At 39.2% G+C, this 26,816-nt stretch overlaps 1 protein-coding gene across 2 annotated transcripts in view; it reads right to left on the bottom strand.

Moving 5' to 3' along the window:
* Positions 1–26,165, bottom strand: part of LMTK2 (lemur tyrosine kinase 2) — a 45,598-nt gene extending 19,433 nt beyond the window's left edge. For both annotated transcript variants that reach the window (XR_012676115.1, XM_075165207.1), the window contains exons 1-6: positions 25,809–26,165; positions 10,956–11,080; positions 9,901–10,045; positions 8,031–8,104; positions 7,379–7,497; positions 5,889–5,976 (exon numbers count right to left, since the gene is read on the bottom strand). Coding sequence is in view for 1 of the 2 variants with exons in the window: in XM_075165207.1 (XP_075021308.1) it covers positions 5,889–5,976; positions 7,379–7,497; positions 8,031–8,104; positions 9,901–10,045; positions 10,956–11,080; positions 25,809–25,959 (702 nt within the window). In the remaining variant the exon portion in view is untranslated. The remainder of the gene's footprint in view (positions 1–5,888; positions 5,977–7,378; positions 7,498–8,030; positions 8,105–9,900; positions 10,046–10,955; positions 11,081–25,808) is intronic.
* Positions 26,166–26,816: the final 651 nt, after the last annotated feature.

Raw genomic sequence — 26,816 nt, 5'->3', positions numbered from 1 at the left:
CAATCAAGGTTAAAAACATAAAAGAGGTTTTTTTGGTATTGCTTTAAAAGGGCATTGCTTATACCAAACTGGGGGGAACCAATGAATACACTCAAGTGCTGGACTGCCATCCAGAGGGACCTGGACAGGCTGGAAAAAGGGTCCAACAGGAGGAACCTTATGAAACTCCAGAAGGACAAATGCAAGGTCTTGCACCTGGGAATGAAAAACCCCTTGCAACAATACAGACTGAGTACTGACCAGCTGGGCAGCAGCTCTGCAGGAAGGGACGCAGGGATCTTGGTGGACAGCACACTGAACATCAACCACCTGGGTGCCCTGGCAGCAAAGCCTGCAAGCAGCCTCCTGGGCTGCAAAAACAGGACCATAGCCAGTAGACCAAGGGAAGGGATTATCCCCTTCTACTCAGCACTTGTTAGACCATATTTAGATCCTGTGTCCACTATTGGCTGCCCCAAAACAAGACAGACAACAAACTGGGAAAAGTTCAGTAGAGGGTCACCAAGACCGTCAGGGAGTCAGAGCATTTCATCATGAGGAGAGGCTGAGGGAACTGGGCTCCTTCAGCCTGGAGAAAGGAAGACTTTGGGAGCACCTGATAGCAGCTGTCCAGTACGTATGAAGTTTAATTAAAGACTGAACCAGGCTCTTCACAGTGGAGCACGGAGGGAGGATGAGAGACAACAGGCATGAGTTGAAACACAAGAAGTTCAGACCAAGTATAAGGAAAACTGTTCTCCACATGAGGACACTGGAGCAGAAGCACAGATTGCAGAAGCACAGAGAGACCGCGCAGTTTCCATCCTTGGATGTTTTCAGGATCCAACTGGACAAAGCCCTGAGAAATCTGGTCTGACCTCAGGTCGACGCTGCTTTGAGCAGGAGGTTGGAGTGGAGACCTCCTGAGCTCCTCGCTAGCCTGAATTATCCTATGATGCTTCTCTGCCTACAAGCAGACAACAGCAACACAACAATGCTATTCCCATACTATTTTATGAGCCACAAAATGGCCCTTTATCAGACAGACTTTTTAACACAGTAAGTATCAAAGGTTATACATATCTGAATAAATACAGTTCTGCAAAATTCACTGCTTGAATTTTCAACTTTCTCTGCTACTCTGCCTCTTCCCTCCTCTCCTGGGACTCCATGAAAACTAGGTTTCGTCCTTCCTCCCATCCTTCTCAGTACTAGTCAGGATCAGTTCAGCCATCTTTGTAAGTCTTAATATGCTTTTTCTCTGTAGCAGCCAGAAGCCAGGGGCATATTTACAGGCAGCACTCTTTGGTAGTTTTCTTGTTCATGCAAATTCCACATTTGGTCATATGAACACCCAAACAAATAGCTGACATGACTTTTTAAGCCACTAGGTACTGATGATAGGCTTTTAAAAGTGTAAAGAGGTTACCAAATTATGCCTACCGAACACTTTCTACCCAGTTGGAAAGCTACCTGCTAAGTCACACAATACCACATAATTGCCCCTTTTGAAGTTCTTAGACAACTAAAAACACTACCCCTGCCTCCCCCCTCCAACACTGCTTCGCAGTGTAAGTGCCTGCGGTCACTACCACTAAAATGCCTGAAAGTGGTGTATGGTATGGAGCACCTATACCAGCAGAAAGTTGTTTAGTAATTTTAAGAAATACTAAACAGTTCTGAGAGCACAAAGAGTCTTTGAACCCAACAGACATGATTTCTGAAGTTGTCATGAATTGTCAACCCCCTGCCTTTTTTTTAAACCACACACCACTGATGTATCTATTATTTGCCTCATATTGATATTGACTACGATTATTAAACAGATTTGTTGAACTCTTTGGTTAAGAAGTTTTCATTGCAAAGATTCTTTTTTGATTTGAAGATAATGTTTTCAAGTGGCGGTAATTAGAAAAAGCTCAAACAAAAGAAAGAACCAACCACTGCAGGCAGGCACCTTCCACTAACAGCAACATCCCTAAAGCAAGCTACAGGGCATTCTAGGCAAATACTGCATCCTGATCTCATCTGCCCAGGGAATTGCACGACTTGAAGAATTTCTGTAAGAATCAGATAAGCAAATCAGCCTCACAATATACATGCTACTTCCACATTTGAATAACTTTACTCATAAATTATGTCAATCCATTAGAGGATTTGCTGTGCTGACAAAATGCTGGCCACACACGGCTGAGTAATATATTGAAGTTAATAAGCCAGCTACCACTATTTTTAACCTGGCATCATTGTACAATGTTTAACAGTGAACAGTTAGCTATTCATAGAAGATTGTACCAACATACTAAGCAAACTAATAAGGGGGGGAGGGGTTAAGAACTTACTGAGCATTTCTTTTAGTATTTACCATTTTTTAAACAATTTTAACACAGGCAAAGGAAAATTAGGACTTAAAAACTTTAAATCACTTATGTGCAACTGACGTCTCTTGCTTCTCGCCCAGCTCTGCAAAGCAAGGGACATAGAGGAACTTGGATTACATTATAAAATAGGCTAAATGCTAGCAAACACAGTTACTGCATATACAATCAAGCAATCTCAAGTAACAGAAATGTATAAGTAGTTTATATGGCCAAGAAAACAAGTAAGTTAGCCTGCCTGACATTCAGCGTTGCTACTGTGACAGTTAGCTCTGGTATCTCTGCACTACAGTTTCCAGTGCCTCTGATCAAGATCTTTCAGTGCCAAGGAGCCTGGGAACTGACAATCCAACAGGGCTGCCTGAGCAGCAAAACCAAGGTCAAGTAGCCCTAAAAAGGCTACGAATCCTAGTAACAGAAGTTGCAAAAAGGGGTACATGCTGTGACAAGCTATGAATTTGAAGGAGCGCGAAGAAAACAACTGCTGTACCCTCTAGACTATGTTGGTCCGTAGAATAGCCACATTTCTCATTACTTAATATGCCAAACTTGCAAAATGAACTCTACATTGCCAAAAGAGCCTCAAAAGAGCTTGTCATCTGAAGACATTTAAACTCCCTATCCAACACAGTTGACATATTTGCCACCTTTTTTCTTAACCATCAAATTCTTAATCACATAAATACAAGGGATTAAAACACGTTTATTCTTTGTTGTATATACATATACAACACCAGTATCACAAGGTAAAGAGGTTTAGCATAGCATTGTACTACTGCTAGGAAAACAGGAACATGTTTCTCACCCTTCCCATTTGAACAATATACAGTCACCAGAGACACTAGAACCTTTAGTCAACCACTTCAACTGTGTCTGCCCCTATGGTCTTTCTGCTGAAGAATCACTCTTGCATGTTTTAGAAGCACCTCCATATCCCTCGATTTACCCAATTTCAGGAACAAAGTACAAAAGAAGCTACCAGCTTTCGAGATCACTTATTAAAAGCCTGAAAAATAAAAGTAACTGTCATCCCAGTCACAGTGATAAAAAGCAGCTTCTAGAGTATCAGCCTACTGACACTCCACTAAAAACCTGCCTACTAAAAAAAGCTATCTAGCCATACCTTCTATTCCAAATGGTGCTGTCTGGCTTCCTTCACATTTCTTCCTTCTTCATGTCTCTCCTCTCCCCTCACTCCAATATTGCTACCTCCCACACTAGGCCCTGGGACTACAACAAGAATTAGTGACATACAGCAATACTGACTAACTTACTGCACTCGTCTCAATCTCTGCATAAAACTATTCAAGTGAACACTGTTTTGTCTGCCCAGCCCCTGTATATTTGTGTGCACAGTGAATAAAATACTATGATGTCTAGGAGATACTCAGCTCTACCAAGTAAGACTTCTTCAAGTGAGCCAGACTTTCAGTATGAAAGTCACGTTTAACTCACTATAATATATAATTTTCTCAAAACAAGTTTTAGTTCACTTGGAATAGAAATCAGCACAGACATTTATTTTCCATTCCAAAGAAATTACCTAACTACGTTTGAATTTATAAAACTACCACTTTGGCTGTTGAGCTTACTGCCCCCAGTTAAAGTGAGTATCTATTTTATCCCCTTAAGTAAAATCCTTTCCAGATTACTCTGCAGGATCACGACAATTTCTCACATTAATCACCAGGCATCAAGGATATTATTTTTTTCCTGTATACTTAAAGTAGGGCAATCTTTAAAAGTTACTCCATCTTCAAATTCAAAGTTGGATTAAATAGCATAACTATTTAAAACCATGGCAGCAATTAAATCTGATTAAATATTTGGATATGTATCTGTTAGACTCTATAAAATGCAATTCTCTTTCAAGGGTCCTTTTAAAGAACCTCCAATTTGACTAACAGTTTAAAATCAGTAAGATTTCTACCTATTGAAAAACCATAAAAAACATTATCTGATTAACCTTAGGCACCTACTTTTTAATTCTTAGCAAAAACGGAACATTTCACTTTGATCAGTCACTTAAAAAGTTCAGGCGTTTCTTCCATTTAGAAAAGAATTATTTTATCAGCACTTCTGCCTCATTAATTTACCACAGCTAATAAATTTGAGCAAAAGAGCAGTAATGAAAAATATAGTTATTTAAGGTCACAGATTAACTCATGTTTCTCAAGAAAACTCAAAAGTTCATATTAACTCTTAATTTAAATTGCTTGAGGCAACTGATGCAACTAGAACCGTATTTGTGCACCTAAGCTTAAAGGAAAATTTTGTAGTAGTGAAGCTGATAAAAAAGGATCTTGCTGGATTTTATAAATGCAAACTATCTTACTTCTGAAAGGCTTATTTCTTAACACTTCTGAGTTCATTTCTGTCTTGACATTTTTCAGGGAACTCTGCTTTAAATGTTATCTAGACCACAAACTTTAAAAGCAGCTATTGAGCCAATGTTTAGATAGCCACCTGCAGTTCTGGGTTTGTTTGTTTTTTAAGAATGTGTTATGCTACAATAAAGCAATTCAAGTCTTTCCAGACCATGGATCCATCACCATATCCAAATTCTAGTCTCTGAAGACTCTGTGTATACTGGGCACAGTTCAAAGCTTCTGTACACGCATACCACCCCCCTTCTTGCAACATTCATGTAAATTCCAACACATGCCCTGGAATGCAGTGGCTGAGCAAGGTTTTTGTGCAACTACCCTTCCCATCTTCAGTGGCCTTTGTGCCCCTAACAGCAGAGCAGAAAGCAGTGAGAACACCCTTCTTCACTGTGCTCTTAGCGTTTCCTTTGGTGTTCAGGAAGCATAATAAGGCAGTTACTGGGGGACGAGGGAGGGAGGGAAAGAAAAGAAGGGTAAGAGTAGGGAAAATAAGAATACAGTAACAGAAAGGATCAGGAAGAGAATAGGATGATACTGAAAATTCTAGCTATTAGAATACACTCATTACCAATTCTGGAAGTAAGCCCACCATCGCATTTTAGCCCAAAGCTGCACAGCATGGGTAAAATTCAGGCACCCTGGAGGAGGAGGAGGCAGAAGGGAGGAAAAATTCTTTGTTTCCTCAATTTAACATTTTCATAGAAATGGTAATAAAAGCACATTAAGGCTGCACCGACAGCAAACAGAGTTTAGGATGTGATTGTGAGCATGTGCATGTGATACCGGACTGCAATAAAAAGCTTCCTTCTATGACCTCCTTTCCCCTCCAAGCTCCCTGTTACATGATGTAGACAGGCTGAAAAAGACTAGTAATTCTGTTATCAAGGAGAAAAAAGCTATTTTCCTCTTCAGAACATTCCACGATCACCTAGAATTTACATGATGAATTGAAAAGAATGTAAACAAAAAATGACACTTGTGGTCTGTCTCTAAACCAAAAAAGTCAGTCTCCTGAAATTCTGGTTATTCAAGAAACTTACCAGAAAGAAAAAGAATCATTTCATCAGTGAAGGGCAGTAAATACACTACATAGAATTTACACCAATGGAAAAACAACTGCAGCCTTTTGTATAAGTGCACTTACCAAGTCACAGAACTCAAAAACTAGGAGATAAGGAATGGCTTCCACACATTGCCCAATACATTGGAGAACATTTGGATGCTGAAGAATACTGGAGTGAAAAAATACAGTTAAAGCCAGAAAGATCACAGTATACATTATTTGCAGTATAACCCAACACACTGAAATCCCTAACAGAAGTTTCAACACACAACGTTGGCGGGGGGGCGGCATGAACAGAAGGTGCAAGTATCCAAAGCCACAGATTCCATTTGCACCTTTATATCTCCTTTGTATTGCTGCAGCATGCCACCGAGAGCAGCTGAAACTCAGAGGATCTCAAAACCACAAAAGCCAGCACTGCCACAAGAAAGTCACACCCATCCTCCCACCACTCCTTATACCAAAAGTAAGTGCATGCAACCGGTTCGTGAACTACACTGAGGAACTGATCTGGCTAAAAGCTAAACCTTTTTTTAGCCAGGTTAGTTCCCAGCCAGATCAGTTACTTTTTCTAAATTGCTTCAAAAACACTTGTGCCAATGCAGCAGAAGGCATGAAATGTCTTCTTCTGGCAACTGCCAGCAATTTAAGCCTAAATGCAAATATAACTAGGACATTAAAAAGCATCAAGAATAGAAAGCTCTCTATGACCACTCACTTGTAGCATATTCAGGCAAGGTAAACCACATAATGAGGTATGTCTAGTGAATTACAGTATGCCTCTCTTTTCCAGTCATCTACAAAAGCCATTAACTTGTGGCAGTTAGCTCTTCAGAGAATTCTCACTATTCCCAAAACACAGGAAGAGAAATTACATTCCCTTTAATATACCAAATTCCTTTCTAGTACACAAACTCAATCCCTAGAAGCAAGTATCCTCCAACCATAACACAAGGGGAAGAGAACACCAAACAATCCTGTTTTATTGGCATTTCCAGTCAGATCAATGATTTCTCAATTGTAGAGTACTACTGGGCTGAAGTTAGTGTAATTCTGTATTTTTTTTGTGCACAAGCCTCTTTGCAAGCTACCTGAACAAAATTAGTTTTTATCACTATGTTGCGTTTAATTTTTTGAAAAAGGGAACTTTAGAGAAATTAATGTGTGTCTGATAACAGCCAAAGTGTTGCCAGTTCCCCAGCTTCTAACAGGAAAGCCAAGTACAGGAGTTAAACCTCAGTTCTCAGGGGCAAGTAATTAGGCATAAGGTTAGTTTGCAACATCAGGAGTTTGTTCCAGCTGTAGAAGAAAATGTGATAAACCAAACCCAGTGTGTTTTCCAGTCATGAACAATAACTACCAAACACATTTAAGCAAAGAGCTTATTTTTATTTCTAAGCCAACACAACTGTTGCTTACTTTGGATTGACGGTATTTCACTTTTTAAAGACACACATTTCAGTTATAAGGGAGGGCAAGTACAGACAGTAACACTGAAAAAAAGAAATGTCCATAATTCATATGCAGAAGATGAAGTGTGTAAGTTAACCAAGCTGTGAAACATTACTTACTAATATGGCTCTCCATTTCTTAAAAACTGTTCTTGCTCCTTGGGACCTGCACTTGCCTTCAACTCCTTCACTATTACCCTTGCTACACTAGTGCCTGTGTAGATCTCTCCAAGCAGAACCTGAAAAAAGATAACCGTTGTGTCTTTAATGGGAGGGAAAAAAATTTTGGAGTTTCCCTGCAGAGAAAAACAGGAGCTAAAAACATTCTTTAAGAAAGATTTTCTGGCTTTTTTTGTCAATGCATGCAGAGCTTTGATAATTAAACACCCATACTTAATAAATCTTGACAACTGATCTACACACCAACTTTCAGAAAACATGTTTTCTAGTGAAGACCACTTATTTACTTAAGATTTTTTCCTAGAAAGAATTGGTATTAACAGGAATGTATTAACTCAAATCCATGGAAGTGAAATATCTACCTAGTAAGTAACTCTGGTAAGAAAATACATGTAAATTAAAGAAGCACTGATTAGTGCTGTGATTACAGCTAAAAAGTGCATGCAAGAAAACACCTAATTTCAACTTCAGTTTTTCTTATTGCTATTACTTTTTTTTTTTTTTTGAGTACCATTTTAAAGGAAATACAGTAGCCTAGCCAGTTAGGAATAAGACTCAAACTGAAGTACAATATTAAAAGATAACTTCTCACCTTTCCAAACCAGCCATTTCCAATTTCCTGAATGTAGTTTAGACTCTGACGTGCAACTTGAGACTTTGATCCATCTGTCACACACAACGAAACAAATGTAACATGTATCAAACCACTCAGATGGCCAGAAGTTCTCTAACTGTTGAGGAAATAATGCAAGCTACTACAGTATTTATTCCCAATTACGTGCATACATTCAGACCAAGCAACAAAACCTAGTTAGACATACATAAAGTATGAAGGTAACGTTGTGACAATAGCACTCAAGTGAAACATTTCTCAGCCTCAGCTTCTAACTATACTAGAACACACCCCCTACAAAAACACAGTGATTCTCCATATGAAATGTAAACTTTTGATTTTTAACACATTCAGTAAGAAAGCAAAAAGGCCGAGTTCCAATTCCAATATAAAAGTGTATCATACCCTGTAGCTGGGTAGAGCAAATAACCTACTTACAAAAGTTTCCTATGTAAATGAAAGTAGAAAACCCAAGACAACACTCACTGCTTGTACATCTTAACGTTTATAGTTACACAGAGAGTTACCATTTTAAGAGAAAGGATTTGACTGCTTTACTCTTCAGCCCAACTGCCCTACTTATAGCTACCATCTGGAAGGAGGACATTTTCCGACGAAAAATGCTTCACGTAAAGAGCCCAGAGTGGGAAAGAATAGAAAAGAAGATCCAGATCTTGGCAGAGGATGGACAGCAACAATGGCAGACTCCACGCTATAGAAGAGATTCAGCAGTGTTTACCCCTCTGCTGCCTCATCGGTTAGGAACACTAATAAATAGATGTACACATAAACTTTCCATCATTACTACTCGTCTGACTGAGAATTCTAGCCCACATTTTTATTTCCATAAACCACGTTTACACCAGTATTACTTTACTGGAACAGCTATAGCTGTCAACATGCTCCTAAGCACGGAAAAGGCTGTATCAGCACAAGTACATTTTTACCAGTGTACCTTCGTCAAGTATACTGCCTTACTTCTGGCAAAATAACTTCTAGTGACAGAAAGCACAGTTTTAACAATTATGGCAATGTAGAAGAGCTGACATAAAAGGTTTTTCACAGATAATTTTCCCTCACTCACTAAAACACTAAGGAGTAACATTTCTTTTGTATTAAAGGCACACTGACAGTTTCTTGAAATTTGTAGGTACAAAAATTTTACTAGAAGCTTCCCTGAACATCTAATGAGTAAGCAACACAAGCAATATATGTAAAAATTATATGTGAAGTAGTATATGAGAGCAACTACTTTATGCTAAACTATGCTTGTAATATTTAAGGTGCTTAAGTTTCCTTTTACAAAAATTGTATTTTAAAGAATACATTCCAAAAAAGCCTTTCATACAGGGAAAAGAAATCTAATGTCTGTCTTACCAGTACCACATTTACAGCATGAAGAGTCTACAGTGACATTAAGAAAGCAATGCAGCTGAAACAGTAGCACTGCTGTCAAGTAAGAGATTCACTCTTGCTTCATTTAAGGCTAATGGCTAAAATCCAATGACAACTTAGCCATGAAGAAAACCACTAAAGAGCAGAAGTCACTAACGTCCTAGTGTACTTCAAACCCTTTATGTATATAGAGGCATACTGGAAGTACTCCAGAGCGGTTTATTTAAGCTAATTTCATTCTCTTAAGCTACCTTATGTGGCACCCTGCCATAAGTTAACATTTTTGAAGTAATATTTCACATTTTATACTACACCCCACAAAATATATTTACTCAGTTTATGTACATTTGTAACAATTAATTTGTTACACAACAGTCAAACATAATCAGCTACACTCCATTTTTGACACTGAAATTGCCGACTTTTGGTGTTAAATTAAAAACCAGTATTTTACCTGTACGAGATGGAAACTGGGAGGGAGTTGGTAAAGCAATACTGGGAACTGAAAGAGTAAACACTTCTGCTGGAGACTGAACAGATGGAGTATCTTCTGCTGGAGGTGTAAAATCTATTTCATCATCAAAGTTATCTTCAAATTCCTGCAAAAAAAAAACTTAGTAAACAAGCTGATCTTTGTCTTAAAATTAGCACTGATACATTTCTTTTAGTTTGAATGAGCAACGTTAAGGAGGTTTAGCTTTTCTCCAAGGACAGTGACAGATTTTTAGTTTTCTATTCCTTATTTTCAATTTACTACTGCTTTAAAGAGATTAAAGTATCAAGTATCGCTTTTAACAAAAAGGGGGGGTTGGGGTTTTTTTTTGTTTTGGTTTGGGTTTTTTTGTTTGTTTGTTTTCTGTTTGGGGTTTTGGTGTGGGTTTTGGTTTTTGTTTTTGTTTTGTTTTGTTGGTTTTTTTTTTTTTTTTTTTTTTACTTTAAATGTTGTCCCTGGCTTTGAATTAATTACTATGTACTGCCGAGACCAAATATTCTCCATTTAGAAATGAGAGCAAAACTCAATTTTAGGAACACTGATAACCAATGTTCCAAAAGTAGCTGCGCTCTCATGATAATAATTTCTCCTCAACAGTTTTTCTACAGTGGATATGTATCTTCAGTATTCTCATTCAACAGCAGTGTCTTAAACTCTGTCAGCAGACTAAGAAAAAAAAAATTAAAAGAATACACAGAAAATCAACAAAAAGGTTCTTTAGAGCAAAATTGTCTCAAGGGTATACTTTTCCTACTGATCCCGATAGCTAGTAATGGTTTTGAAAAGACATCAAAGATCCTTACTGCAGCATGGACCAAGTACTTAAAATAAATGGTTGCAGCAAGATTTCACAGCATGTAGAAATACAGTTGCTGGCTATTTCAGAAGAGAGAATGTACAGTGACACTGAAGTGTCAATAACTGCAGAGTATTAGCACAAATAAGCAAGTATTCTTGATATCAGAATGCAGCTAACATTACCACTTGTATATACATTTGTAACTTCAGATGCTTACCTTGAAATCTATCTCAGGATCTTTACAGCAGGAGACACAGTTTGCAAGCAGTATTACCAGTACTACTAGAGTACATAGAGACAGAATCACAAAAGATGAGGAAACTTCAGCTGTAGCTCCTTCTCCTGGAAGTAAACATGTATGTAGTATTATATAAATACGTTTACCATTTTAAGAAGTTCCTTCCAAACATATTATCCATCTGCATTTATTTAAAAGATGGAGTTTGAACATTTAATTCTGTGAATATGATCAAAAATAAGAGGAAAGTGAACAGAAAGGACATACTGGTAAAATATATCTATGCTCTACCACCTGCCTGCACCATTCCGGACTTACTTGATTCAAGCTAAGAGGCCACAGCCAACATGATTAACCAAAGCAGGTGATGAACAGTGATAGTCCCAAGCCTCAGGATTCTTTTTAAGTCGACAAATTTATACAGATATCTGAACATGGATATTAGAAATCTGGTCTTTTTGAAGATGTGTCCCATGAGCCAAAACACCAGTCCCAAGATAAAAGGCAGCTAGGAGAAATCCTCACTTAAACTGTGTACAAATTTAAAATATATTACTATAAGGCGGTACTGTCTCTTTCAATAGATTCATTCGTGACAGACTGCCAAATACATAAGTTGCTTTCGTAAATGCAATGGATCTAACCAGCTCCACCCCAATTTCTATTTCTTGTGATTCATTGGGTGATTTGTCTCCATTTCAAGAATTTCAGACATGATCCCTAATCGTTTTGCAAATACACTTCCAAATAATTTTCCAAAATTTTATATATAAACATTCTACAGCACATTTTCTATGATTAAGTCAGGTTATTATTATTCACACAGGATCAAAAGCTTCAAATGGCATTTTATAAAAATCTTAAGTCTTTGCCAGGGGAATTAAACCTATTTTCATCCCTGTTTTCATCTTAAGTTGAGAACAAAGATATACAGTTCCCTAGGAGACCACAGCACACATCCTGAGGGTTTGGTTTTGTTGTTGTTTCTTTTTAAACAGGTACTGCCACGAGGACTGGAAGACTAGTTGGATCATATCTGATTAAAATATATTTAGATATTGCATCAGTGTTAAAGTTAAACAATGTCAGGTGACTTGGACTGACTGGATTTTTTGGGAACATTTGAGTATCAATGGGAACATCTGGCAACAGAATATAGTATAAATAAAGCCTCAAAAATAAAGAAAATCAGAAGTTGATCACTAGTTAAGGGACATACAAACTTGTCCATATACCTCTTTTACCTTCAAAAAACTACAAAAAGTAATTAATATATTTCCAGAAAAAGCTACAGCTTTTCATCACGTTCCACAGAACACTTACAGAATATTTACTTACTTTAATTACATGTGAATAGTAAATTGACATAATCAAAATACTGCTTTAAAAAGTGTTAGCATACTTTCGAAAGATCACATTTTCTGTACAATAAATGAGGAATATTATCTATACAACAATAAAAGTTAACCAAAAAAGGAAGGTTTTCAAACAACTGATACTGTTTCTAGTTTCCACAATAGCTCTGGCATTCTAACCTCATTAGAGAATATGAATACTCCATTTCTAGATAGTATGTATTGTTCAAACATAGATCAACCACAATGTGAGGCTGCTCACCACCTTTTAGTCAAAATTCTGATGATAAAAAAAATTCTGAAGAGGGCTCTCAATAGAACAATTTATATTCTTTCAAATTAAGTCCTCTACATAACACCCACGTATTTTTCCATTTGTAAGCATCAACAAGAAAAAAGGGGAAGGTAACAGCTGATTTATGTTTACTTCCTTCAGATGTTCGGTAACCTTACTAAGTAGACTGAAAATTACCTAAACCACAAATGTAAGCATTTTGTCAAGTCATTAGCTAAATTACTGTAACAAACACACACACAAGCAATATAGCTTTAGATAAAATTTAAGAGAGTCCTTTGAACTTCTAACTGAAACCAAATAATAAAAGGTAGCTTTACTACAAAATACTACCAGGTATTACTAATTAAAATTATTATTTTAAAGACATTTTTCCAAAACCACCCCACCTAATTTCCAAACAGCTTCTTCACCTTCACCACCAACTTCACTGAAATGAGAAGTCAACTCACCGCAGACCATCTACTGAACAGATGCAGATTTTCCCCAACTAATAAACGCCCATGAACACATCACCACAATTACAATATCTACTCCTCCCAGTAGAAGATCAAGACTCCTGAACCCCCTAGAATGTTTCATCCAGTGTACCGGATGCATTTGGGAAAGTTAGCCAAGCAAAAGTAAATCACTACACGATGAACTCGGACACCAAGAGCATGTTTTACTATTCACAGAATGCATTACTAGCACGTCTTAAAAGACTGCTATTCGAAGACTAACTTCAGACCAGATCCTTAAAAGGGAGGTATAAAACACCTCAGCTGTCAAGTGTATAAAACACTAAAAAAAGCTATCAAACTTTTATTTTGGGTTTATGGTACACCGTAATGTCTCCTTTTTGATACCCACATGGCTAACATGAATTTTACAGTATCTTCCTGTTCCCCACAGGAGATGAGCATTATCACTTCTCATTAGCATCCTCCCCTGCTCCAAATACCGTATCTTCTCCTAGATGGTCTTTTTGACCAGCCTCTACCAACACTTGGAGCAGTTCTTCAATATTTGCTTTACCGCTTTCAATCTTACTGCTTCCTTTCAAGACCTGACCAGGGGATTGTGCACCCAAAAGTGCATCTATTGTTATTATATTAGCTAGTCTAGTACAAGATGTTATCTCTACCCACAAACTTCTCACTCCAGCCCTTGAACTATCACAACTAAAGCAGCATGACCACAACATGTATTTACATAAACATTACCATGCTCATTCCAACTTAGGATCCCACTTTTGACCCCCCCAAAAGTTACAAGTTACCACAGCAAATCCAGCTGAGAGGATTCAAGCTCCTGGTGTTCTTATGCCAGTCTTCTGGTTTATTTAACTCAAAATGAGACTTAATGAGCACTAATAATCATAAGCTGCATTTATTGTTCATGTTAGATATATTGCACATGTATTCAGCTATTTTATATGAAAAAGACAACATATTTTGGTTGGAATTCCTTCTGTAAAGAAAACTGCACATTTATCAAGCCTAAAATCAAACTGTTTTATGCAAGTTACACTCTTCCCCACAATGTAACCATCTCCTTTAAGTGTCCTGGAATGAAAACAGAAAAAAAAAATTGCTGCTGTTCATTATGTTACTTCCTAACCTTACAGACCTTTTATAATTCTCAAGAAAAGAAAGTGTGTGAACTAACAGCAATTAATTGGAGAAAGTAATGAAGTTTTTAAAAAAAAAGGAAAGCAAAGATCACCTTTGAAAAGGCAGCTAACCATTAACAGTTCATTAAGAAGATGGAATTCATCTAAACTTCCAAAAGCACAAGGAAAATTTCACATACAAAGTTATAAAAAGATGCTTTAATACAAGAAAAATGCCAGTTATCATGGGCAAGTTTCTGCAACACTTACAAAATAGCATTTCAGATGACTCATACAAGTAAAGAGCTACTTACTAAGAATTACAGAATCCATCTCTATTTGGATAAACTTTGAAGTTTCTCATATAGTCATTAATACGGGATATTTTTTAATTTGCACTTTAAAAAAAAAAAATGTAAAATTAAGTACAAAATTATGGCAACCTATAATTGGGCTAAAATTTATTATAAGTGAAGTTATTTTAATAGCTTGCATAAATACATACTCAGTGATAGAACTCACTGATTAAGTATTGGAACTGGTGTTTGACAAAGTGCTGAAAAATCAGCTGCAATATAACCTCTTTTGCATTTTTCAACTATTTCCATCCAATGATTAATTCACTGGAGCTTAGGAAAATGACTTGGAACTGAAAAGGTAGGAGATGTTTAATACCTCCTTTTGTTTGTAAATTGTGAAAGTATGAAGGAATGACAGCTATTTATTATAAGACCCTGACCAAAAAAGCAACCAGAAAGAAATCCGTTCAATTAAATGCAGAGAACCATTTTATATAGTTATTACAGGAAACAGTTTTCTTCAATAGCAAAAAAAAAAATGTTAAAATATATTGTAAATTTAATTAATTTTATTTTAAACCTAGATTAAAAAAATCCAATAAATATCGCTCACAATTTCATAATGAATGCAAAAGTTAAGATTCTTAACTCAATAGATTCTAAAAGTAGAGAATTTAATAAATTTACTCAGTATATGATCTCAGTTGAAAAACCTATCATATTTAATGTAACTCTACACAGTAACAACCTACTACATCTTAGTATCTATCCAGAAGGCAGAATCGGTTCTTTAGGAAAGGAACTGCAAAACAGATCCAAAAAATACTATATGTAAAATGCCAACAATATAAGGCTTCCTGTCAGTTAATACAAATAGTCTAGACTACTTTGGTCCAGTATATCCAAACTACTTAAGCAGGAGGAAGAGGCCTGGATTATATCACTACTGTATTAAAATAAGCAGGAGATGCAGTGTGTCTGTGTAACTGTATGTGTTACTGTAAGATTAACACAACATAATGCTTTACAAAGAACTCTGTGCTAGTAAACGTCCATCTCAAAATGGCATCTAGATGATCCTAAATTATCAACACAGAAAATAAGGCATTTTTTCAAAGCCTCACAGTATTAAATACTGATTCTATGCTGTTACTTACCCACTTTTAGGAAGCACATAAACAATTCAAAGCCCTGGCTGAAGCAGGTATTTAATTAACAGCTATTGAAGCAGATTCTTCAGCACCTCTGAAGACTGCCATTTCATAAGCAAGTTTTACACTAAAGTCTAAATTTGAGCACAGCACATCTGAAGTCAAACCCTGTACGCAGGCAAGTACATGAACATGCTCACTGAAAAAACAATGATAAATTATGCTGGCATTCTCAGGATCAAGTATAGACATGAGTACATACACTTCAGTACGTATTAGCATGTTTCAAGGGGTGGAAAAATGTTATTTTCATACAAAGTATATTTCAAAGCAATTTACATAGGTCAGGATTCTCTATACTTTCCTAAGTTTCTTTCAAGTCTACCTTCTTCATAAGATAGTTCGCTGACTACCAAATGCAACAACTAAGCAAACAGAAGTTTGTTTCTCACTAGAACTGGTTTCCTTCTCTATCCAATTTCCCAGTCTGCCTGCAATACTCTCAAATACCCACGTATGTCATCCATCTGTGGCTTCCTTTGCTACCATTAATTAGGAGCAACAGGCATGCCAGCTAGCCAAATGGTCCATCAGTGTTCACTTGCCAATGAACAGCCACCACTCAGAACGATACACGACCAGATGTATCTGCCTGTCCATATGAGGGATGGTAGGCCTGCCTTTCTTCTACGACCAGATTATGAAAGGCCATGACTCTCTTAAATTTGGGTCAATGTGATTAATCATGTTATTAAGGTCTCAACCTTCAGGAAATTGGGCTTAAAAAAATGCATGACACTGCACAGTTCTAAGCTTGAGGGAAAAAAAAAAGCAAATGTACATGACAGATATTACTGAGTACACTAATAAAAGACATTCACTACTGTGATAAAGGCAGTGCGAGGCCCAGATAAATTAAGCATTATTAGGGAACAGTGAACTTCAAGGGAGCATCTGATTTTAAGCTTTCAGCACAGTAGTTGCTATGCGACAACAGTCCCACTGCATAAGCAAGAGCCTCTTTTCTTTCAAGAGCAGCTATATAAATGGCAGTTCTGCACTAATAGCTATAACTATTTCCAGCACAAATCTAGCATGACAGCAGTCACTTAAACTGTCTCTCGGACACCCTCAAATTATATGATCATGAACTAAGATGTTACTTTACGACACCAAGTCGGAACACAGCAGCCTTTAAAATACTAATGAATGACCAAATCTAACTTTGCTCCCTAGCTACTTCCATGGTATCTTTCATAAACTTGATCAGTTTACTTACTCTGCATTTAATGGATATTAATGTAACTAGATTAAAAAGTGTAATATCACCCTAATTTATAGTGGTTTTGATAATATGGTTTTAAAAGCTATCCTGACTTTCCTAAATAATGCTGTCATTCTCTTCTATCTAGCAATTAAGTGGGAAAGTGTTCTCGACTCCCACTCAGTTCTTCACAAGTCAGATTCAGATCATGAGCTTTTCCTCACAAAGGGTTTCTCCTGCGTTTGTTTACTCCCCGAAATCTTCAGATGTTTACTACTAATAGAAACAAAACCAATACAGATACAGCCAGGCCTATAAATTCTGAAGGCCTAAAGGTAACAGGTAGAATACTAAAACAAAAGCCTGTTCAAAACAATTTTAGATACATCTATTGTGTAATGTCTGATTTATATGACAAAGTAAAGCACAACATGCACTGCAACTCCTGTATTTCACAAAAAAACCCTCCAAACTCAAAAGCACATTCCGTCAGTTACTGCATTCCCGTCATCTCAATTTTTTCCTGCTATGCTCCATTTAACTGAGCCAGAAAACAGCATCATTTTTGAGAACAAGTTTCAGCAGAAATGTGTGCAGTACCATCATTTAGTTGTGCAATGCTTATTACAATAGGCTTTAAAATACTGTATTAGAACTGCATTTTAATCACCATCAACCTTCAACTAAGACACAACACAAGCAAGCAAAAACTCAACACAAGTTTTGAAGGAGTGTTATTTGCACTTCAGACATTCTTTTGGGAAAGAAAAAAAAAAAAAGAGAATTTTAGGATGAGAGAGGCACTCCAAATTCCAATCAGCCCTTTGATTTGAATCACCATTACCAGTACAACAAGAAGAAATATTCCCAAGATCTCAGATGACTTTCATTGCCTTGATGTCCTCAAGACAATGCCAGCACCTTAATGAAATCTGTAACTGTTTCCAAATGCCCAAAGTATTTCAAGCAGAGACCGGAAATGTTCCTTCATTGAGCAAATCCCTAAGAACACACATATGTAACAGTCCTTAAGGGACTTTGATGAGCTTCTCAGTTTATATCTGAACTCTTCAGCTTTCAGATTTTTAGTACTTATTGCCATTCAAAGAAAATAAAGAAAAACAATAAAAATAATCTGGAACAAACTACTGAAAATTTTATTAATTGTAGAGAGTTATTTCAAAAGCCTATCCTCTCATGACATGACTACTACCCTTATATTGTATAATGCAAAGTTTGCGTAACTAACAGAAGTAACCATCAGTATGCATATTACAAATGTATCTTTCTGCAAAAGCACTGTATCACCTGATTTTATTTTCCCTTCTTCCTTACAACTATGGAAAATCCTAATTACTAGATATAGTGTCAAGAAAAAAACCTCTTAAGGACTTAGAACTACAGCTGTCCAAGATATTTGTGCACATTTGTATTTAATCTTTCAGAATACAAGAAGCAGTAATTAACAGTTTGTCAATAAAACTATTCCCTGCCTAAATCTGAATTGTGTTACATGGCCTAAGTCTCATGCTTAGAAAAATGTAACATGACAAGACTTTCAGAGGTAGTGGAACAAAAAAAGAAAAAAAAACAAAAATCACATACAGGTTACTCTGTTACTATATTCTTCTAGATAGAAACGGAAACATTTCACCCCTCTATTCAACTTGTCCATTACAATCCCTATCTTTAAGTCCCTCATGAGGGAGGTGGGTAGGATGAAAGGCCAATGTGCACAGACAATTCTTTTGAAAAGGCACCAGCTTTTTTTCTTTACAACAGGAATCATCAGAAGTAAGGGTAATGAAGACAGCAAGTGGCAATTTCCTACAAAGTTTTTTCCCCATGAAGCAATAAAAAAAAAAACCTCTGACACACTCCTCCAACCCACCTTGTGTTCTGGATATAGTTCTACAGTGACAAAAGCCAGTTTCGTAGTTAAATGTGTTTTGTGGACACGTGCCGTGAAATCATTACTGTCCTATGCAATAAGTGACAATACTTTCAAGAAGAAATATTAGCTACTTCATATCACAACTGGATATGTAACTCTGTATGTCAACAATTCCCGGCAAATTATCTGTCCTCTCATTTGTCCTTAGAAAGAATATAAGAAGTCTATCCTGCAATCTAAGCCAACACTTTATCAAACTATTTTACCCCATGCTCCCCCTAAATACTTTTACAGTGTGCTTCAAATGAGCTTCCGCAGCTGCTTAAGTCCACTTTGTATGTAAGGGTGGCACAGGTTACCTACCCTAAGGCAAGAATATCCGGGGCAATGCTGGATTCTCATGTAGTACAGCACCCTCAGAACAACGCAGCTCCAATCCTCATTTTTTCTGAACACTTGTCCTGGCCTGAGTGTTGGCTGAACAGTTAGTAACTACTAAAAGTATGAGCTGTGGTTAGTTCTACATTTCTGTCCTTATTCTATTAGCCTACAAGTCTTCCCAGGAATGTCAAAGAATTACTCACACAACAGCACACTGCTTGATTTTAATAAGGACTAAATATAGGCTAGTACTTCAAGTGTTTACAGAGCGAGATCTGTTTGAAGTTTCAGTGTTAGAATCTCATGTTTGCACAAAGACATCTTAAGACAAGGTAAAAAATATACATGTTAAATAATTATGTGTCCTATGCCTTCATGGCAGTGTTTCTGGAAAATCTGGGTAGCATGATTATCTTGCAAAGGTACCATCTGATTCTTAAATATGTGTGTGTGTATATATATACATATGCAAAAAAAATTCTGCAGAGCACACTGTATTCTATACTGCTAGATGTTGGTTTTGACAATTAATTCCTGCTCAAGGATGGTATGTTTTCATCTGCGATACCATTTCTCCAACAGTGAGCCACAGGAGTTGCAGATTTTCTTTTTTTAAACAGGATAGACCACAGTCATTTAAAGAAGCATGAGAAGATTACACATCATGGTATCTCAAACCATCAGAAGCACCTGCAGCACGGAAACCAAACCATCAGTATCTCTTTGTACCAACATTTGACAGGAATACAACCTATTAAGATATACTGGTTTGAAGAGACTAATTTCTTTCTGTTCATGTGAAAGGAATCCATACATGCAACCTTCATGTGATGGGATTTTCTAGAATGTTGATTTTACAGTAGATGCATTTCCAACTCCAACGTACGACTGGGTTAAGAAACGTGGGAAAGAAAGAAAGAAGCAGCACTTTGCCAAATGAGCTTATTCAGCTCTATTTCTCTATCCCTCTTCAGAGCTGAAGGATCCCTAGGAAGAAAAATGGACCATAGGACTAATGACTGATTTTGGAGAACTGGATCTGGTCTATAGGCTGAACGCATAAGAGCCAGGACTCAAAAGTCTACTGTTAAAACTTTCTACACCTCTTTCATACCGAAGAAGTCTCAGGGTGCAAAGGTAGTCCTAAAAAAGTCACATCACTGTTAAGTCACTGCACTGATGTTTCCTTACCACTAAGGAAATTTTTCTAAGTGTAGTAATGTTGAACAAGGTGTTACTTTGTACCAGCATTTCATACTGAAAATCCCTCAGAAGACAATTCACTGACATAACCTGCTTCACACCATCACTGTGTGGCACACCTTGCTACAGGTTGTGCTTGAATTACGTATGTGGACTGAAACAGCTATTCTGACACACACTTTGTACATTTCTGATTATAAAAGCATATACAAAATGTTTCTAGTATCACTGATGTTGCCTCAAGACCTTTCATAACAGCAATACAATGAAAACAAAGAGTTTATACAGAGCAATAAAAGCATCGAAGCTATTGCAAATTGTATCCAGAACTGTATCAAGCTCCAGATACTAGATGCACACACCAAATAGAAAGGTAGACCCAAAATAAAAATCTAAGGAGGACTCCAGTAGTCCATGTGGTGTCCTTCTACTGCAGAACTGCAGCATTAGGACTGAAACAGAGAACTATGATTTTTGCAGCCTCTGGCATTATACTGACTGAGGGTTCCTTCATCCTGTGCTGGTAAACCACACGTGGATAGTCACTGAAACCAGACTACAGCAAATGTCCAGAAAATTACTTCTATTCAAATTTGCCTGACAGTTGTTCAGTAGTCCCCAAAAATGTAACTTTGTCTTCTGTGCTTTTCAAACAGAACACTGGATCTCACTATAAACACAAACTCCTTTTTTTTTATACAGGATCTGGGGCAAAATCAGCACTAACTAATGGGCCCTTTCAAACCAATGACCTGCACCTGATGCTATGACCACATACTTTTAGACTGTCTCTGATCAGTGCTATCTTAATATGCTGCAATGATACCTGAGGAATTATGAAATACACCCAAGCATTCAAGATGTGAGAAAAGACCTCAGAAAGTGACTTCCTCCTATAAAGACTGCTTTAGTTGTAGCAAAGTCCAGACACTTTACAGCCAGAGGCTGTAGACCAAGAAAGTAGACCAAGCCTGTGAACAAAGCCTTGCATGGGACATCCCTGCAGGCCAAAGAGTCAGGGTTGGCTTCTTACCTCACAGTCACAAACTCACAAACAGAAACAAAAGATAAAAGACAACTTAGCAGCTCTAGCTCTACAATTACTAGGCGTCTGGGACAGAAGCTAGAAAAAGAAAGAGAGGTAAACAAGTTTAGTGCTTGAAAGGGGGAGGAAAGATAGACCACTCCCAAGAAAAGTATATACCACTAATTAAAATCCCCACTTTACAAGCAAGATTTTTCTTAAGTTCAAGTGATCCAAGTCGCTAACTTGCATATGCTTAGAAAACTGCTTTTCTTATTATGTGCAAGCGTCACATATATTTTACATTGTACCAAACCACAGGCCACGACCACAATTGGGCCCCAGTCTGACAGAACTCCAAGTGAAACACTAAGCCAAAGCAACTCAAAAGCAACAATTTTCCCAAGCGTATATATATGCTACAGAACTCATCTTAACAAACAAAAAAAAGCGACTTAATCTCAAAGTTTTAACTTGTCATCTATGGCCAGCTGACAATACTAGATATAGCTGCATGAACATCTACATACTCTAGATGGATGTCTCTGGATACTATACACCAATTTCTAAGCATCTTTTCCTGGATTGTATGTGACCAGGCTCATCAGCAAGGAGTCACTGCCATGACGTTCAACTGGTCCAGGAGGGAAGTCCCAAGACTGAGGTTCTCAGCACAAACCAAGAAAGCATGTAGGTACCAGTCCAGCTACCTCAATTCAACTGAATAGACTACATAATTCATCACAAATGTAGAATCGAACACACCTGCTAAAAATGCTACCACCTATTCAAGTTTTACAGGAAAATAAGAATATTTTTGAGTCCCTGTACTTTGTATTTGCAAAGACTCCATACAGCATAGAGATGATAGAAATACTTTGTCTGACATTACACACATACCCTTAATTCAGATTCTCAGCCTTCTTGGAGAGGCAGCTGAATTAAGGTCAAGTATGGAAATTCAAGTCAGAAGAACAGAAAGAGAGCTTGAATGTAAATATAAAGCTTTAGCACAGTAAAGCAGACATATCAGATTATAATGCGCTGTGTTTGGCTGCAAAATACTGCTCTAAAGAGTAGTTCCCAAATGCCATTACTTCAGCCACACAATACTAAAAAAGTGGAAGTCATCTCAGCCTGACGCATTCAAGTAAAATCACTAATACTCCACAGGCTCAAAACAACTACAGCACTTCATTCTATGAACTCCTTTCCAGTAGACCTGCCCCCAGCTCTCACCTCCAGTATAAAGTGAAACCTTAAAGTCAGAACTATCACAGTACATATCAGTATCCTCCTTTTCCATTCACAGAATAAATTAAATCTAAGTTGGTCAAAGTATTTTTAGCTAGTAGTATCTTCAACATCTTGTTTTTCCTATTTTCTACAATAATTGCTATGAACCCCACCAGGGGAACAGTTAAAGCCTTATTTCCTTTACCTCTTCTCCTTACTGTTGAAAAGAAAAAAAAATTAAATGAGTTTAGAACTACAACCTCAAAAACACAAGACGAATATAGAACACATCATCAATGCACGCCTTCATCTGCGCACACTGTGAAGCCATACTTAAAAAGAGCGGCATCATTCATCTCAATCAAGGCCCTGGGAACTTGACAGTTCCCCAGCCATAGTCTGGCATACTTCCACAGCAGTTCCACAAAATAGAGCATTTTTGAACAAGGAATCCAATCTAGTCTTGCTAGAACCTGCCCATCACCATTTCCTGCTTTCCAGCTTCCTCCCCAAAAGAGAAGTTAATTTATTATGGGTATATTCCGTGAACTATTCCGCAAAGTTTACTACAACAACTACAGACACTTTCCTCCTTTTTCTGTGGATTCCCACCTTTCCTGTAACAAGCTCAGGGCAACACACATCAAAATGTTTCTCCATTGTCAAAGAAGCAACCATTCTTGCTAGGTGAAGAATTGTGGGATCCTGAAATAATTCTGAAACCAGTTACTAATTATTTCATGAAAAGCCCATTAAATTCTTCACAAGTTTACAACACATATGTATCAGACTGAGCATTATGGTGAACTGCAAAAACTACCAAGGCCCAGGATGGAGACCATCGTGGCCAGTCCCAATACAGGAAATCAAAGCAACCTGCCACGGGATATATGAGAGAAATTCACAGCATGGCTGAAGTTGTTTTTAAACACAACTCATTATTCTTAACCCAGCAAAATAGTCACAGGTTTGTCTTCTAGACAGGTTATAAAATTTGCCTAGTATGACAGAGAAGGTTCAAGACAAAACAGTCTCATTATCATCCACTGGTAAGCTATTCAAAGGAAGGGAAAGAAAAAGTCCTTGTAGCTTTCTAACTGGTTACTGCTGTAGTGATGATACAGGACACGTTGCAGACTAAGAATCTGTTGCGCACAAACCCATTTGCGCACATTATTTCATTCAGTAGGAAGTCTTCCCAGCAAAAGTGATGCCAGTGAAACTGGAAAAGGTTCCTCCTGAAGCCTTAAAGGTTTAAATAGTAAATATCTGTCAATAAAATAACCCAAATACATAGCTTCTTACTATACGGGCAAAGATACAGTAGAAAGCAGCAGTTTCATTTCCTGGAGTTCATTGGGTTTTCCATAACAGGATTCGGCACAGTTTGCTAAACTTCAGATAACATCCCACGTACACTTTGGGCTAAAATTATAACCAAAGACAACGTATAAAATTACAATATGTCATTAATTTTGTATTAGTCCAATATTACAACATCATAAATACTTCTCTTAGCAGCACTGCATTTAACATACCTGATTCGGCCTTTTAAAAAAACAAAATTAAAAAAAACCCAAACCAACACTTTAATACTATATCCTGCATTTTGTCCAATCAACTTTTCATTCTGAGAATGAAGCTTTTTACCAGTGTCATGGAAGTTATGTTTTGATCTTCCAGCTTTGTAAGGTACATAGTATAGCCCTGATAGCAAAGAGGAATTTTTTTTTTTTTAAAAAAAAACCACTTGATGCAGACACTCTGACATCTACCTTTAAATAGAAAAATTAACTGCATTTCAGTAAAAATAAGACACAGAAAAGGCGGAAAAGACTTCCACACAGAACTGATTCTGCTGTCTTACCTTACGGCTTGATGACAAGTTAATATTATTTGGACAATCTTCAAGTATTTCATAAATGAGAAAACCATCATTTAGTCTCAAAGGAAATACAGATTTGACTGTCAGTCTTCTCTTTTTCAGAAGCTTACTTTTACAGAAAATAAAAAAGACCTCAAAAGAAGGCTGATGGAGGGAGTAACTTATGAACAATTCAGAAATGTTCTTGGGAAGAAAAAAAATTGGGAAAGAGGCATAGATCCAAAAATAAAGGAAATATGGGTTCCACTCCCAGTTTTGATACTTGCTGTGGAAGAGCAGCCAAATTACCTAATCTCTGTGCTTCAGATCTCTCCCTCCCCACTGCTCCTCCTCCTCCTCTCTGAACATACTGTCTATTTCAGCTGTTCAACTCTTCATGGCTAGAAATGAATCTCAGTACACATTCAAACCAAACCTAACAAAATTCAATGTTATGCTTGCAAGACCAAATGAAATACAAAAAAAAAAAAAACCGAATCAAAGAGATGGTTGTTACCTATCAGTACTAATAAACCTGTAATCAGTAACTCATAAGATTGAGAGCACATATTTTTTAGTTTGTGCTTTTAAGACAAACAGGAAAATAAGCAAGAAAACTGAAGGAAGTTAACGTTACCTAACGTAAGAGACAAATAAATGTGAACGACATGACTATTTAGAGAGACTGGGCCGGGGGGGCCGAGGGGGAATCCGACTAATCTGACCGGAAAGGAGGGAAGCGCCGTCTGCCCTGAAGAGCCTCCACCCAGGAACGGGAGTCCCGGTGATTCACGGCCAAAACAAGAAAAAGAAAAATCACGCTGAGGTCTGTACAGGCTAGAACGGTAGCCCCTATAGAAAGAACGTATGTGGGTAAACACACAGAGAGAACGAGCACGTAGTTCAATCTAACGAGACTGAGACACCTACAGCGGGACATCGCTCAATGCCACGGCACAAGACGTGACCTACCGGGCGGGAGCCGCAGCCCGCTGTGTCGAGGAGCCCCGTCCTCCCGCCGTGCCCTTCCCGACGCTTCGGCGAGGGGAGAGCGCCGAGCGCGGCGCGCAGCCCTGCCCGCAGCACGGGGGAGGGACGGGGGTTTGGAAACCCGCAGTCCCCTCGCTCCGCCACCACAGAGCCCCGGGCTCCAACGGGGGCACCTCGCGCCGAGGCCCCGCGTCGCTGCCCCGCTCCCAGGCTTCCCCTCGCAGGCCCCACCGCGGAGCCGCTCCCCCACCCCGCTCCACTCCGCCGCCTCCCGCGCCTCACCTGCACCTGCTCGCGGAAGCGGAGCCGCCCCGCCGCTCCCCAAGAGAAGCGACAGCAGGAGGACGAGCCCGAGCGGGCGCCGGGGTCCGAGGGGCAGCGGGCCGCCCCCCCGCCGCCCGGCACCCCCGCCGAGCCCCCCGTGCTTCTGCATGCCCTCCGCTCCCGGTCCGAGGCTCGGCGCTGAACGAGGGGCTCGAGGTTCTCAGCGTCTCCGGCGAGCCCCCGCGGCAGCCGCTGCCCCCCGCCTCCGCGGCGTGGCTGCCCGCGGCATCGGACCCCGCCGCCCCGCTCCCCTCACAGAACCCCGCCGGCCCCTGCGGACGCCGCCGCCACCGCCATCTTCCGGGCTACCTGGCCGGGAGGGGGTGGGGCGCATTGCTGATTGATAGCCCAATGCGCCAATCATCCCGCGCCTCACGCTCAGGAGGAGGGATCACTGTCTGGAACGGGGCTAATCCGTGATTGACAGCCAGATCAGCCAGTCGCTCTGCAGAGGGCGAGCTAGGGCGAGCGAAGGCTGCGGCGCGCGAACGCCGGAACGCGTTTGCCAATCAAGCCGCACTCCGGACGACGGGAGGAGAGCGGAGTTTCCCTCGGATTGAAGGCGCGCTCCGCCAACCGGCTGGCGGCGCCGTTCCCGAGGGCGGGAGCAGGAGGAGGGGCTTGGCTGAGCCCGTGCGCAGGACACGCGGGAGGAGCGGGAACAGCGCCGCCTGGAGGCGCGGCGCCCGTCCGCGGGGCCCTCGCCGAGGCCGAGCTTAACGCGCCCTGGGCCCCCGCACGGGCAAGTCATGGCGGGCCCTCCCTCAGCAGGGATCCCCCCGCACAGAGCGGCACAGGCCCAAACCTGTGCCCTCGTCTCTCCGAGACCACGGCGGTGTCCTGCTCTTCCAGGCCAGCCTGAGCCTGCGGACTCCCGCGTGGCCTGAGCCGGCGCGGGGCCGTGGCCGAGCTCTTCGCCAGGGCAACCCGTGTCCAGCTGTCCCCGCTGTGCACCCGCAGCTCGAC

The sequence above is a fragment of the Calonectris borealis genome, chromosome 16 (genome assembly GCF_964195595.1).
Source record: "Calonectris borealis chromosome 16, bCalBor7.hap1.2, whole genome shotgun sequence".
NCBI classification, from domain to species: domain Eukaryota; kingdom Metazoa; phylum Chordata; class Aves; order Procellariiformes; family Procellariidae; genus Calonectris; species Calonectris borealis.
This window is presented reverse-complemented; position numbering and strand designations above follow the sequence as displayed.